Below are 15,596 nucleotides of genomic sequence, written 5' to 3' on the forward strand. Positions count from 1 at the left end.
GACTTCCTCCAGCTCTGAGGGGAGGGAGGGGTCCGGCTTGGCTCTCCCATCTGAGACTCTGGCTGTTCTGTGGAAAAAGGGAGAAGCAAAGATCAGTTAGACTGTAACAATAAAGTGATGACTAAAATGCATAAGATATTATTGGAATGGGAAACAAAGGCTGAACAAGTGCAATCTTCAACAATATGTTGGGCAATAGATATTGGTCATAACATTGAAAAGGAGGCATGAGAATGATTGTGGAATATGGATATAAAATTTACAACTTGCTATGGTATAAGTGAAAATTATATGAAAAATGTTATATAGATGGTATTTAACACTTAGTAGACTGGCAAAAATGTATAAATCAAAAGCAAATAAGTGTTGGAAGTGTAAAGAGAAAGAAGGTTCATTTTTTTCACATGTGGTGGTCTTGTAATAAGGTCAAAGCTTACTGGCAAATGATATATAATAAATTGAAAAAATGTTTAAGGTAACATTTGTAAGAAAACCAGAAGCTTTTCTCTTGGGAATTATAGGATCAGAACTACCTAAACAGTATAGAAATTTATTTACCGTATTTTTCGCTCTATAAGACGCACCAGACCACAAGACGCACCTAGTTTTTGGAGGAGGAAAACAAGAAAAAAAATATTCTGAATCTCAGAAGCCAGAACAGCAAGAGGGATTGCTGCGCAGTGAAAGCAGCAATCCCTCTTGCTGTTCTGGCTTCTGGGATAGCTGCGTAGCCTGCATTCGCTCCATAAGACGCACACACATTTCCCCTTACTTTTTAGGAGGGAAAAAGTGAGTCTTATAGAGCAAAAAATACGGTATATATGCAGCTACAGCTGCAAGAATGGAAAGAAGTAGATGTCCCGATGAAAGAAGAATAGATAATAAAACTAATGGATGCAGAAATGGCAAAGCTTACCAGAAGAATAAGAAACTAAAGACTAAGAATAAGACACAAAACTTTTTATAATGGAATGGAAATGGTTTATTGAATATTTACAAATAAACTGTAAATGGATTAAAACGTTGGCGGGATTATTGCAAAAACCTGCAGTTTCAAAAATATATGTGAGAACAGATGATTAAAAGAATGAGTTAAGATAATTTGGAGTATGCAGAAAATGTGAAAATAAATATAAGGAACCACAGAAAGAGCAGGAAGGAAGTCAAGGTTCGAAATGTTAGAATTATAGTTGAACTATTGTTGTAATATAAATTAAAATTATTAAAAAAAATTAAAAAACCCAACTCTGTGCCAAGTCACAACAACCTTTTAAACAGACAAAAGGCACTGCCAGTTACGGTACTTCTTATTTTGCAAAGAGTGCAGAGCTGATCCCCAGGGCTGCTCTCCTGCAGATGACTAACAAGGTCCTCTGATCCACTTTCCACATTGGACAGCAAGTGGCTGATTCTGGCTACTCCTGATCAGAGTCAGGATAAACCCCTGGCCCAGTGTTATGATGCTAAATTACCCTTATGTTTTCTCCATCAAGCCTCCCCAAACCTGGTTCCCTCCAGATGTTGCAACGGGACTCCAACTGTTGCAATTTGGATGGTGACAAAAAAGGAAACTCAGAGAATTCATCAGAAAACTCCCTGGGAAAATTGCTGGCTCACTTAACACAGCATGGGAGTTAGAAAGGTCAAATAACCAAGGAGCATCTTTAAAAACTAGGCATGTGGTGGGGGCACAAATCTTCAGGATACCTCCCCCCTTTCCCATGACTTTACCTTCTACCATCCGGCACATTATGCAAAACATCTTCAGAACCAGAAAGACCACAAAAGGCTTTCAAGACCACAAAAGAAGGATCACTGCTTTATGGGCTGCTAACTGATCCAACTGGCTCTCAACTGACCCAGGCCTCCTAGAACTCACCTGGCCTCCTAGGAAACAAAATATTCTGCAGGATTCCCCAGCGGGTTGTGAGGTCAGAGCCTGGCCAAGGACTGGAGCCAATGGGCTCTGGGCTCCAGGAATGCTCTCTCTGCCAGGCCCATGGCACCACTGGGCAACTTCAGGAAGCTGCCAAGCGTCTGGCCCAGCCCTGCATTTACCCCCAGGCAGAAGGCTCAGGCAGCTGGATCTAGGCTCTCCTTAAGAGTTTCCCCAAATCCTCCCAGCTTTGCATCCCTCTGGATAATCGAGAAAATAAGGCAGGCCAGGACTGTGGTCCAGTTTCTGGCACCTCCTTAAAACTCACCTGTTTGCCCAGATGTTGTTGGCTGGCTAGTGGTCCATCATTTAGTCATGGTGTATTAGATCTTTAAATATTTTTTTGGGGGGGGCTTCATTGTATTATGGAGCCACCTTCTCTCTCTGCCTGGGTGCTCACCCACATTCGCCACCTCCAGGCATCTTTTTAAAACATGTTTGTGCACCTAGAGGCCTTTCTTGGTGCTTTATTGTATTATTACATGAAAACTGCATCTTTTCTCCGAGGAACTCAAAGTGGTGTACAAGATGCAATGCCTCTCTCCAAATTATCCTCACAATCACCCTGTGAGGTAGGCTAGGCTGAGAGCCCGAAACCTGGTCCAAGGTCAGCCAGGGAGCTTGATAGCCAAGAGGGGACTTGAACCCTGGACACCTGGGTCCTAGTCTGGTCTGGACACCGCAGTGTATTAACAACTTGGATGGTTTTAAAGGAGGATCAGACAATGAAGGAGAAGGCAAACAGTGACTACTAGCCATGGTTGCAATACTTTGCCTTCACAATCGCAATCAGTAACGCTTTGGAACAGGGCCAAATTATTCAGGGGTGTTACCAAGGGCAGAACCAGTCCACAGTGTGGGGAAATATTTCAAGCGAGAGGGCTTCATATTAGGGAACACCTTTTTTTTGGCCGGGGAGGGGGGACTTTTCTAACACTTGGTGGATGGGCTTCCTTTCCTTGCCCAACAGCACCTTTCTGGAAGCAATGCTGGCTTAGAAGATGGAGAGTGGAAGGACCTGGCCCCCGGCCTACCTCACAGGGTCGTTGTGAGGAAAACGTAACGAAACAATACCAGCCATCCAAAACCTGCACCAAAGCATGGACGTGCCCAAGGATTAAGGCTTTCTGGGAAATGATATAAAATGAATTGAAAAAGGTATTTAAATATACCTTCCTGAAGAAACCAGAGGCCTTTCTCCTGGGCATGGTCGGCCAATTGGTGCCAACGAAAGACAGAACTTTTTTATGTACGCTACAACAGCAGCAAGAATACTCATCGCAAAGTATTGGAAGACACAAGATTTACCCACTCTGGAAGAATGGCAGATGAAAATGATGGACTACATGGAATTGGCGGAAATGACTGGCAGAATCCGTGACCAGGGAGAAGAGTCGGTGGAAGAAGATTGGAAGAAATTCAAAGACTATTTACAGAAATATTGTAAAATTAATGAATGTTAGAATGATGTTGGATAGAAATTAAATGGTTTCCAGCTGCAATGCTTTAAGAGACATGAAAAAAAAGGTTTATAAATGGGTAAAAGCTTAATGGCAAGGATTTGCTGAACTAACAAATTGAAGTGGAATACAAAAAAGGGAGGTATGAGGAGGTCCGGGGAAATAAGTGTAAGAAAAATATGCAATGGAAAATTAAGGTGTTTTTAACTGTTTTTATTTTGTATTTTTTCTTGTATTTTTTTCATTTTTACTGTAATATCTTAAAATTTTTAATAAATATCTTATTAAAAAAAAAAACCTGCACCAAAGCAGCTCATGTGAGAGAGGGAGGGCAGGACTGTAATGCGCGGACTGGGCAGTAGGCTCCCGCCTAGCGCTCGAGGAGCGCGGAGCCGTCTCCCTCAGCGGAGCCGCCCGCTCGTCCGCCCGCGCTGGCTCCACGCCGGGCTCCCCCTCAGGAAAGGGCGCGCAGGCTGGGCGGGCCGGCGCCGGTTCGGCCTTGTATGGGAAACGAGGCGCGGCCGGCGGGCCCGCGGGAGGAGCCCGGAGGGGAGGCGCCGCCCAGCTCCACTCGCGCCGGCTCCAAAGTTCCCTCAGGACTCGGCGGCGGCGGCTGGCTGTGTGATGGCGCGGGCGCCCCGCCGGCCTCCCCACCGCCGCGCTCGGCCCGGAGCGCCTTGAGCCCAGCCTGCCAGTGAGCGAGACAGGAGCCGCAGCCGGAGCGCAGCCGGCCAGCCAGCGAGCCATGGTGAGTGAGGCGTCTCCGTGGGCCTCGGCCGCGGGGTACCAGGGGCGCTCGGCTCGTAGCGCCGGAGCCGGGCGGAGGACCCGAGCCTCCCCTGCCGCCTTCGCCGCCCGGTTTGGGGGCCAAAGCGGAAAGTCGCGGGCGGTGAAGTTCGCTTGGTTCTGCAAGAGCGGGGAAGCTCTGTTTGTAGCCAGGGCGGAGGGAAAGTCAGAGAAATATAGGCATCACACGCCCACCGAATATATTCTTGTGTCTTTTGCACTTTGCAATTAACCCCCCCAAAAAACAAACAAACAAACAAACAAACAAACAAACCGGGCAGTTAGTTATTCAGGAATAAGCCTCCTCGGATCGGATTTGCGCACATTTGTTTTGTTCCTCTCCCTCTTGGTTGGAGTGGATTCTGGCCCATGGAAGCTTTTGTGCCGCGGTGTAGTTTTGTGCCTGTAACGTCATTGGCGTGTATAGCGCTGTTCTGAGCTCCGCGAGCCGGAGTGGAGGTTGGCCAGGCCCTTCTCGCGAGGAGCTGACCGTGTAAAATCAGCAGGGGGCGAAGGATGCTGGCTACCCCTTGGCGGGGGTGCACATGGGTCAAGCTAAGCAGGGTTCTGTATGGTTTCAAACTGGACGGAGGATCGCATGTTGAGATGGCAGGGGGTTGGACTAGATGATGCTTGGGGTCCCTTCCAACTCTACAGTTCTATGATTGCCTCTTGAGAATCAGCGTCCGCCTTAGGAAGCAGGCCCTTGGTCTTGTGCTCTGGCTTTCCAACACTCACATCAGTTCCCGGCAGCATGGCCTGGGGCTGGAGTTAGCGCTGCTGTGCTGGCTGGGCTGATGCAAGTTGTAATCCAACAACACCTTTTCTTCCTTGTGACTTGATCCATCATATACCCTCCAAAATTTCTCCAGTGAAAATAGGGACATCCCATTCCATAATGATAATTTTACTATTTATATTCCACACATCTTATTGGGTTGCTCCAGCACTCTGGGCAGCTTCCAACATATATTAAAAACATAATAAAACAGTAAACATTTTTTTTAAAAAAACCTGTATACAGGATTGCCTTCTGATGGCTCACAGGTTGGATTACTCCAATATTTCTCCAATGAAAATAGGGACATCCTGAGAAAAAGCGAGACATTCCGGGATCAAATCAGAAACAGGGACGGCTTCTCTAATTCAGGGACGTCCCTGGAAAATAGGGACACTTGGAGGGTTTGCCATTAGATTTATTTTGTTGACTGTGGTCAGCCCCCCCCCCCCCTGCAGCCTGGTGCCCTGGTTTGTGAAGACTGGGCTAGGAATTGCTGGAGCTACTTTTGTGTTTTTTTGAAGGAGGAGGGGTGGCAGTGTGTGGGAGGGTGCTGGGGAACATCTGCTCTGAATTTCCATGGGGGGTGGTTAGCCTGGCATGAGAAGGAAGCAGAGAGAAGCTTTACCACCCAAATTACTCATGCTACAACTTATTCAGCAGATGTGTGGGCCTCTGCTGCCATCCTCCTTCAATGCCTTGCTGGATCCTTTCCAGAAAGGAGATCCTTGTTCACATGCTGTGCTTTCTCGGTTTGCTTCTGCTTCGTTACTGCCTACCATGAGGATTTTGGCCATATGTAAGTGTCTCAGAATGGGAGAGATGCGTAAGATCCAGTCTTACTATGGAAAGTTCTCCTGCACAAGTTCCATTGTGCTGCAACTCTGATTCATTTCAATGGGGCTTGTGCAGGAGAATTTCCTGCAGGATTGCGTCTAGTGTTTCTGAGGGGCGGTGATGGAGAAGTGCTCCTTGGATTTCTCACCTCTTGGCATCAAAATGTTTGGGGCAGGCCCATGAGCTCTGGAACATGGTCTCCTGGCTCTTGGCTTCCTCTTTGGTGTTCTCTTGCATTACTTCTCTCTATCCTCTGCTCAATACTTCTGGAAGGATGTCCCCAAATTTTCTTTGGTTTTTGCAGTCTGACTCTGTTCTGGGTGTTCTGCTGATTTGCAAGGCTTTTTAAACTGTTGGGTCTTCCCAGCGACTTCTGGGTTTCTGATGACCACCCACTAGTGGAATGGATACCTCTGCCTGCCTTTTCACTGTCCTTTAGAAATTGATGATGGTGCCTTTTTCAGAGCTGTCCATTCTATTTCCTCTCCTTTCTCTGAGCCAGTGCCAGTTTCTTAAGCATGTAGGAGTCTCTACCTCTTCTCTCCAAAGGTACTGAACTTGGAGGCCAGGGGTAAGCCACATGTTGGTGATGATGGCCCAGCTTTTGGTGAGGCAACTGTCACTATTTTTGTCCTGGTTTGCTTGCAACTTCTCCTCTTTATAGCACAAGGTGGGTGGAAAGGAGGAAGGAAGTACAATTCACTAGTTGGATGGGTTACCTGGAGAGCTCTTTGTTTACCACATGAAAGCAAAAGTCAGAGAGCCTGGAGGTGGAGCTGGCAGGATTCCTGCATATGTAAGAAGGTGCTTGGTGTCCTCAAGGCTCAAATGAATGCCTTTCTTGAATGCTGGGCGTTGGCATAGTTACAAGGTTAGCTGGACTGTCTTGGCTTGAGGTGGAGGGTGCATGACGTGAAGGCATAGAAGCTGTTCTGTCCATATGCTCATTCAGGAATTTGGTCCCCCCTCCTACCCTTTGCTGGCATATGAGGAAAAGTAAACACCTACCTCACAAGACCCGTTGAGTCTTCTAGGAGATCAAGAAGCCACTAAAGCCTGTCTGCCTTTCCAAAGCTGAAGCAAACACTTGTGGCTGACCCAACTGAGCAAGGAAGCCAAGCGGTTGCTTGACTTGGATTTTAAGGGGTGAAGCAGCATGTTACCCAAGAGGTGCAGCCGACAATACTTTGCGGTGGATTCTGGGGTGCGGCTCCTGTTTTGCACAGTGCAGCTGGTCTGAAAAAGGCACCCGACAATCTCTTTGAGGCTTCAAACTACCGTATTTTTTGCTCTATAAGACTCACTTTCCCCCCCCTAAAAAGTAAGGGGAAATGTGTGTGCGTCTTATGGAGCGAATGCAGGCTGCGCAGCTATCCCAGAAGCCAGAACAGCAAGAGGGATTGCTGCTTTCACTGCACAGCGATCCCTCTTGCTGTTCTGGCTTCTGAGATTCAGAATATTTTTTTTCTTGTTTTCCTCCTCCAAAAACTAGGTGCGTCTTGTGGTCTGGTGCGTCTTATAGAGCGAAAAATACGGTATGTCTCTTAGGCAGGGTCAGCAACCTTTTTTCAGCCGTGGGCCGGTCCATCGTCCCTCAAACCATGTGGTGGGCCGGAATATATTTTGAAAAAAAATATGAACCCTCCACAAATAACCCAGAGATGCATTTTAAATAAAAGCACACATTCTACTAGTGTAAAAACACGCTGATTCCTGGACTGTCTGCGGGCCGGACTGAGAAGGCGATTGGGCTACATCTGGCCCTGGGCCTTAGGTTGCCTACCCCTGCTCTTGAAGGCATCACATTTCTTACCAAAGCCCATCCCTCAAGTACAGTGTGTGGCCTGGTGCCAAGTTAAGCCCACTGTGCCAGCAGATCACTTGGCTTGATGACCATCTTGTCATTGCTGGCTTCTGTGAAACAGTCAGGCCTGCCACCTGGGCCTCATTTGTTGGGCAGCAGTTGTGAGGTGGCAGTGTGTTTTGGAACTTAGGGACTTCTGTGGCCTTATGTAGGGGCAAAGCTAGGCTTTATTTCACATGGGTCAAAGACCCAGTTTGGCACCATGTGCATTTGCACACACATGCACAGACACAGGCTGGGAGCTTCAATGGTGCCCTTCTGGAAGCCTCACCCAGGGCAAAAACACTGGCTAGCCCTCCTCTCCCCACTCCCCTACCCCCGTAGCTAGGGCTCTGCCTTACACAAAGGGTTATGTTTCAGTTCCCTCACCTATGCAGTGTAGATAGGAGCACTGGACTGCCTTGTCAGATCGTTGTAAGGACAGCCAGAACAATATATTTGCCATTCTTTTACTGTACTTGGGCTTCCCCCCAACTCTTTAAAAACTGGGGATTAGACAGATCAATGGCGGTGGAGATCTCTCCTCTTCACAGGCTAAATAGAGGCAGATGCTGGGGGCAAATAATGGGGGGGGGGAAGAGACTCCTGAGTTGGTGCCCTGCTCATGGGATTCCCAGAGGCACCTGGTAGGAAACCAGGATGCTGGGAAAAGATGGAACTTTCTGTGCTGTTCCAGCAGATTCCTCTAATTGACTATAGCTGCCTGTTTTATCTGCTGAAGAGACTGGAAGCATTTCTCTTGTTTTCTTTGGCCAGCCATCACTGGTGACTTTTTCCTAACCTTGAGGCTTGACTTAGGAGTGCTTTTGGAGTCTGCTCTGATACCATAATGATTCCCTGCACTAGTGTTTCCCAAAGTGTGGTAGGCATACCTCCAGGGGTATGTGAAAGGATTTCAAAGGATATAGGGCAGACTTTTATTTTTATTTTTTAAAATACCACATGTATAGTATTTGCTCTAGTCTGGATAAAATATTATTAAAAATGCCCCCTAAATGTCTTTGCCTGGGAAGGGGTAAGACTAAACTCTCAAAATTCTCTGCGAAGGGGTAAGGCTAAACTCTCAAAAGGGGTATGCAATTATTATAAGTTTTGGGAACACTGCCCTGCATGAACCTTCTCTCCTCACAAGGTGACCCATTGGGAATGCTTTGTACCCATGCCCCACATGTGCTGCTTCATGAGCCTTCAAGGATGGTTTAAACCCCACACAGAGGCCGGTCGCTCGCTTTGAGAGTAAACAGCTTCCAGGTGGTTAGATTGTTAGACAAGCTTAACTTATAGGTGTCTGCAGGATGGCTGGTTTGAAAATAGTACTGCAGGCTGATAACCTCTGTCTTTTTTAAACACTTGAAGACAGAGAGAACATGATATTCTGAAAAAGAAGAGAGAAAATACAACACATCTAAAACTTGTAGACCTTTTTCTGATCCCTCTTTGCTTATGAGTTGATCCATCAGATTTCTTTTGCTTATCAAAGACAGCCATCTTCAATCTAATGTCCTGCAGGTGTTTTTGACCATTATTCCCATCACCTCCAGCCCAGGTTGTATGATGGTTGGTTGATGGGAAAACAGCTGTACTAGCTAGTCCAAAACATCTGGAGGGCCAAAGATTGGCACAGTTGATTTGTGGAGGCTTGTATTGGATTACTGTTTTAAAGCATACAGTCCTGTAATGGTGGTGTCTAATAGCTGAGTCTGTAATTAACCCTTATCCACCATGGCATGTGGTTGCTTCCACACCTCCAGCTGTCACATGCCCCCACCTCTGACTTGGTGGTGCCGTGGGCAGGTGATGCAAGAGGCCAGTGGGCCTGTGAACCATAGCCTCTGAACATAAGAAAAAAAGATGAATCTGCTGGATCAGGCCAATGGTCCATCTAGTCCAGCATTCTGTTCTCACTGTGGGAAGCCTGCAAGCTGCACATGAGCGAAACCACACTCTGCCCGCTTGCGATTCCCAGCAACTAGTCATAGTGGCTAGTAGCCATTGGTAGCCTTGTCCTCCACAAATTCATTCAACTCACGAACAATTCTGGAAGTAAATACTGGGTTTGCCGCGATTCGCGCATGCACAGAAGCGGCTTCTGCTGTTAGCGCATGCGCAGAAGCGGCTTCTGCCATCTGCACATGCGCAGAATGACGCTGCCTCCGAATGCCCACAAGCAGAACCGCGTTTCTACTAGCGACCCGGATCAACGCACGAACGGACGTCCGGAACGGATTCCGTACGTGAGAATAATCCGCCTATCTGGATGGAGGGCTCCTTAACCTGAGCCATGAAGCACAAGATGTACCAGACTGTTCTGGGTGAGATGCTTGTGCTCCATCCTCCACTTGGATCAGAGTCCACGGCTGCTTCTCAGTCCACCTCAAGTCTCAGTAGAGGCTGGATGTCGCTGGACACACTGGTTACTGGTGTTTGTGGGATTTTACCAGCCCCACTAAACAAGCTCCTCTGAAGTCAGTAAGAGGCAAAGCTGTGTTCAGGACACACAGGTGTGATTGCTTTTGGTTGTTTTGGCCCTGGGGCTGTTGGCAGGCAGGCAGGGGAGTCAGGTGGACGCCTTGAATGCATCTTATTTCAACCATAGGACTGATAGAGAAAAATGTTGTGCTGCAGGTTAAACTGGTAATCCAGGTTGACCCAAGACATTTTGACACTTGAGGTCAAAAATCTGAATCTCTCACTCTTACTTTTTCCTTTGCCTTGCTCCTAAATTAAGATTAGATACAATCTACTGCAAAATTTGTTATTGTGATTGTGTCACTTTCAACAATGGGTAGGCAAACTAAGGCCCGGGAGCTGGATCCGGCCCAATTGCCTTCTAAATGTGGCCCGCGGACGGTCCGGGAATCAGCGTGTTTTTACATGAGTAGAATGTGCCCTTTTATTTAAAATGCATCTCTGGGTTATTTGTGGGGCATAGGAATTCATTCACCCCCCCCCCAATATAGTCCGGCCCCCCACAAGGTCTGAGGAACAGTGGACCAGCCCCCTGCTGAAAACGTTTGCTGACCCCTGAACCATCCCTTCATAGATAGCTCAACGATGGAGCCTGCTTTGCATGGAAAATGTTTCCAGGTTCAGTAGCCTCTGGCATCTCCAGTTAGGGCTGCGTAAGACTCTTGTCTGAAATAGTAGAGAGCCTGACAAATATCTGTAGTTCTGAAGACATTTTTTATTATTCTGTACCTAGATATTATTAATAAAAATAGGCCAAAACCATAGAATCAGAAGAACCTTTATTTTCATCAGCCACTAGTCATAGCAATAAAATAAAATACAGTGTACTGAAATTGAGGTAAAAACCTAACTTTACAAAATACATTCTGGAGGTTTACATCAATAATCAAATAATAGATCTTTTTCTAATTTTCCCAGCTAAATTTTTTGCAGTTTTTGCTGTCACCTGATTACCTTGATTTGCTAGAAGGACACAGTAGCAATGGTTGGGCGACCTGGTATGAATAGTAGTACAGGGGTAATAACCTCACTCCTCAAATCTTTATGAAGAGTGGAAGCCAGAAGCACGTGAGCTACTTATTCAATACTGTCATCTCCACATGGACATAACTGTTTTTCTAGCAGATTTTTTTTGAAATTGACTTTCAAGTACAGCTGAAGACAGTATATTTAATCTTGTGTAAGTCAAAGCGCATCTGTACTTTGGAATTGTTAAATTTTGCAAATAGGGTGCTACTGTATCAAAATGACAAGGTGGAAAATAATCATACCATGGACAAAATTTCCTTATCGTGGCAAAATTATGCTGTCACTAAATTATTTGCTTTACTGAAGCCCAGTGTTAATAACTGTTCTGGTGATAAACCAGAAAAGTAAAGCTTTAGGTTGACAATTTTAGTCCAAGTGCTCTCATGGCAATCTTGTGATACTAAGGGTAGTAGACTCATGAGGTTTAAATTTAGCTGAAGCCAATAATTAAATGTCCTGCACCAAATCTGTAATTCAACAGGGGGAAGATTAGCCTCCAAGCGCAATGAAGCATTTGAAACACAGAATGGAACAGAAAAAAATTGCCTTAGGAACTTAGACCGAACAGCTTCTGTAGATCCAAGGTGAGCACCTGCCCAAATCTGAGCCCTATATAAGAAAGCATAGTGGATAGCCACTGCTGACATAAATGGGCGGATGGTTTGACTTGTAGGCTGCTTATTCTGATTCTATATTGGCGATAGGTGCCTTGAGGAATTATACTCCAGGGGGCCAGATGTATTCATCTCCCAGTCTGCCACTGTGAAAAACACCCCAAAACTGAGACAATTACCTCTATTGGTAATCTTTTCCCACAGTCTGTCAAGTCTTCCGAAGTAGTTTTGTATGGCTGAAGAAATCTTGAGCTGATGGATCTAGTCTGTGCAGCATATGAGATTGTTGGCACTGGTCCCTTTTTGCACTTCTGAAAAGTGCACTGGCCCACTCTTGTCTTAAACCAACCTAAAACTGGAAACCAACAGTTCTCTTTTGGGCTGCTGTGTCTTCTCTAAGTGTTTGTGCTGTCATTGCATCCTGCACAGTGGTGCCCCAACACAGCAGTCTGAGCACCGCAGCACCACTTTTAATTTGCTGATGCAACAGATCTGTCCGTGTTTTTTATCCACTGCAATAGATCTTCCATTGCAGAATAAAATGTGAAGTGCTTGCATTTCTTTTCCAACACATTGCCCTTTTAGGGTGAAACCATCTGGCAAGCTACCAGTTACCTGTGAAGTGGGTTGTTAATAATAATAATAGAAATAATAATACTCTTCCCATCCGGCTGGGACTCCCCAGTCACTCTGAGCGGCTTACAACATATATAAAAACATAGTAAAACATCAAACATTAAAAACTTCTTGATACAGATGCCTACAGGTGTCTTCTAAAAGTTATGGCTTGGTTCCCAAACAAATTGGCTTCTGAACGTCACAAACCCGGAAGTAAGTGTTCCAGTTTGCGAATGTTTTTTGGAAGCTGAGCATCCATTTCAGCTGTAGGCATTGTTTCCGGGGCTAGCAGCCAATCAGAAGTCGTGCCTTGGTTTGTGAACATTTTGGTATTTGAACAGACTTCCAGAACAGATTGAGTTCGGGAACCAAGGTACCACTGTAGTTCTTTATCTTCTTGACATCTGAAGGGAGGGTGTTCCACAGGGCGTCACTATCAAGAAGGATGCAAGGAGGTTCCCTGACAGAGCTGTTAAGGGCAGGAAGTGGAAAAGGAATCCACACTCTGGGCAGATCAAGACAATGTCTGCAGCCTTCCACTGCCAAGGGTTCAGCTCCACATTATGTTTAATGCATACTGTGCAGCTCTGGCTCTTGTTTTTCATTAATTAATTGCAGGCATATCTCCCTCCAAATTACTGTCAGGATCACAGCACATAGGGAGGGAGGAGAGATTTATCCCCTTCCCTCCCTAGTCACCACCCCATCCCAGAAAACAACAACAACAAAACACACCTGACCAACTGTGCAGCTACAAGGCTTAGAGAGAGAAGAATCCTGTTGGAAACAATGGGAATATTTCTAAGCCTGTGGAGGGGAGGTATAAACTTCCCATTTCTCTGTGCACTTTGATCCCAATTCCTGCCCCCTGTGCATGCAATTAATTGAAGAAAAACAGGAAACAGTTACCAAAAGGTGTAGTTAGGCCCAGAAGTGTTATAATATTACCTTTACAGCAGTGACTTGCAAATAGTGTTTTCAGCAGCCCTGGGCTACCTTGGGAGCTAATTGGTGGATTTTGAACTAGACCAGTGATGGCCAAACTTGGCCCTCCAGCTGTTTTGGGACTACAACTCCCATCATCCCTAGCTAACAGGATCAGTGGTCAGGGATGATGGGAATTGTAGTCCCCAAACAGCTGGAGGGCCAAGTTTGGCTATCACTGAACTAGACAATCAGAATGGTAACAGTGGACATGTTTCTGCTGTACTTGAACTCATGTTTGCAGATGTTCCTGAGTTCAGTCCCCACCATCCCCAGTAAAAATAAGAAAAATTGATTGTAGACCTAGGAAAAATCTAGAGAGCTGCTACGAGTCAGATGAACAGGACTGGGCTAGATGGATACTGGTGTCCTACCCTGGTGCAAGGCAGTTTCTTATGGCAGCTGTATTGGATGTCTTAAGAGCTCCTCACGTCAATTGGACTGATGCCTCTTGCAGCTTTGACTCTGATGGTGGTGTCTGGCTGGCCATTTGTGAACTAGGTATATGGAATGTTCCAGGCTCCATGTCCAAGATGTAGCTGTTCCGCAGCAGATGGATTGATCAGTGAAAGGTTCCCCAGAGGCAGAAATTGTGAAAATATCTCCTTTGCAATACTGATCCTACAGAACTGTTGCATTAAAAAAAAAGCAAACCTTGACATGTTTGTGTAAAATATATCTGTTTCATAAAGTTCTGTGCACATAAATGTGTAGCCTGGTCTCTTCTTTCTAAAACTCTTGCCACACTGATCCTATCTCCTGCACCCTTCCCTGCATGCTGTGTAGGAGACCTGGGGTCTCACTTTTGTAGTACACAAGATAAAACAGGTCCCAGGAGCTACCGCTGCTGTCTCTTCTGATCCAGCTCTGGATTTGAAGCTTACAGGAAGAATCTCTGGATTGGCAGCTGGAAAGCTCTATGGAGTTTGGAACTGGGTCCCTTGAAATCATTGGGACCTATTTCTGCGAATCCATCAGCAGAGCTTTGGATTCCATGTCCCCTATAGACATGCAGGACAGTTAAGTTGGATCTTGCAGTGTTTGTGGAGTTAACTTGGCTGGGGCTGTTTGGGTGGGTGGATTGCTCAGCACTGAGACTCCCTTTGCAAATGAAGCATGAATTACTGCTCAACTACATTGGAAGCTTCATGTAAATAAGCTTGCATAAGGGTCTTTTCTTTCTCTCCCCCCGCCCCCCGATCATGGTGGGTGCCAAGCCACAGCCACAAATGCCTTTGCTGTGCTACAGTTATGAAACTGATGCCCTTAAATGCAAGTCTATGAACTTTGCCCCTTTAATGCCTTGATGTCTGGATCAGGTGGGGTGTTGTATAAACATATTCAACTTTAGCTCATTTCCTTTTAGGTCAGAGGCCAAACTAGATGATGTAATTAACAAAGTGTGGAGTGATTATTTAATGTATAAATTGCAGGCTCAGAGAACCCAACATGGATCAGAACTCTGGTGGGGTGGGGGATTTAACTATCTGTCCACACAGTGGTCCTGATCTGGATTGGGGGTCCCTGCGCCTGCTGTTTGCATGAAGAAGAAAGCTCCCCTTGGCACCAACAGGATTTTCCCTCCCTAGTTCAAATCACAGGTGCAGTGGAAAAGGGTTAATGTCCCTTACCTTCATGGAGCACAATCTATAACAGTCCCTTTGCATCTGTTTCCAAACTTGCAGCATTTACTATTGAGGTATCAAGCACTTGCAGCCCACTACATTTAAGCAACATTTTTTTGAATACTTTCTGGTGGTGTAGTGGTTAGAAAGTTGAACTAGGACCTGGGAGACTAGGGTTCAAATCCCCACTCAGCCATGAAGCTCACTGGGTGATCTTGGGCCAGTCATTGTCCCTCAGCCTTAACTACGTCACAGGATTGTTTGGGGGATTAAATTAGAGGGGGAGAATCATGTACGCCAGCTTGAGCCCTTTGGGAGAAAAAGATGGGATATAAATGCATTAAACAAATAAATAACGTTCAGATTCTAGTATAATATAGTGGTACCTCAAGTTCCAAATGCCTCAGGTTCCAAACGCTTCAGGTTACAAACTCTGCTAACCTGGAAGTGTTACCTAGAGTTGAGAACTTTGCCCCAGGATGAGAACGGAAATGGTGTGCCGGCAGTGCAGCGGCAGCAAGAGGCCCCATTAGCAAAAGCATGCCTCTAGTTAAGAACAGTTTCAGGTTAAGAACGGACCTCCGGAATGAATTAAG

The 15,596-nt window shown here is 46.0% G+C and overlaps 1 protein-coding gene across 2 annotated transcripts in view; it reads left to right on the plus strand.

Annotated features, from left to right (window-relative positions):
* Positions 1-4,006: 4,006 nt before the first annotated feature.
* MYO1E (myosin IE) overlaps positions 4,007-15,596 on the plus strand; it is a 109,564-nt gene continuing 97,974 nt past the window's right edge. Inside the window, exon 1 of one of the 2 annotated variants that reach the window (XM_081170521.1) lies at positions 4,007-4,144. In XM_081170521.1, coding sequence (XP_081026647.1) covers positions 4,142-4,144 — 3 coding nt within the window. In that variant the 5' untranslated portion in view covers positions 4,007-4,141. Of the gene's footprint in view, positions 4,149-15,596 lie in introns of both variants that reach the window. The other variant, XM_081170522.1, reaches the window with a different exon arrangement.

This window comes from Podarcis bocagei, assembly GCF_964188305.1.
Source record: "Podarcis bocagei genome assembly, chromosome: 14".
NCBI classification, from domain to species: Eukaryota; Metazoa; Chordata; class Lepidosauria; order Squamata; family Lacertidae; genus Podarcis; species Podarcis bocagei.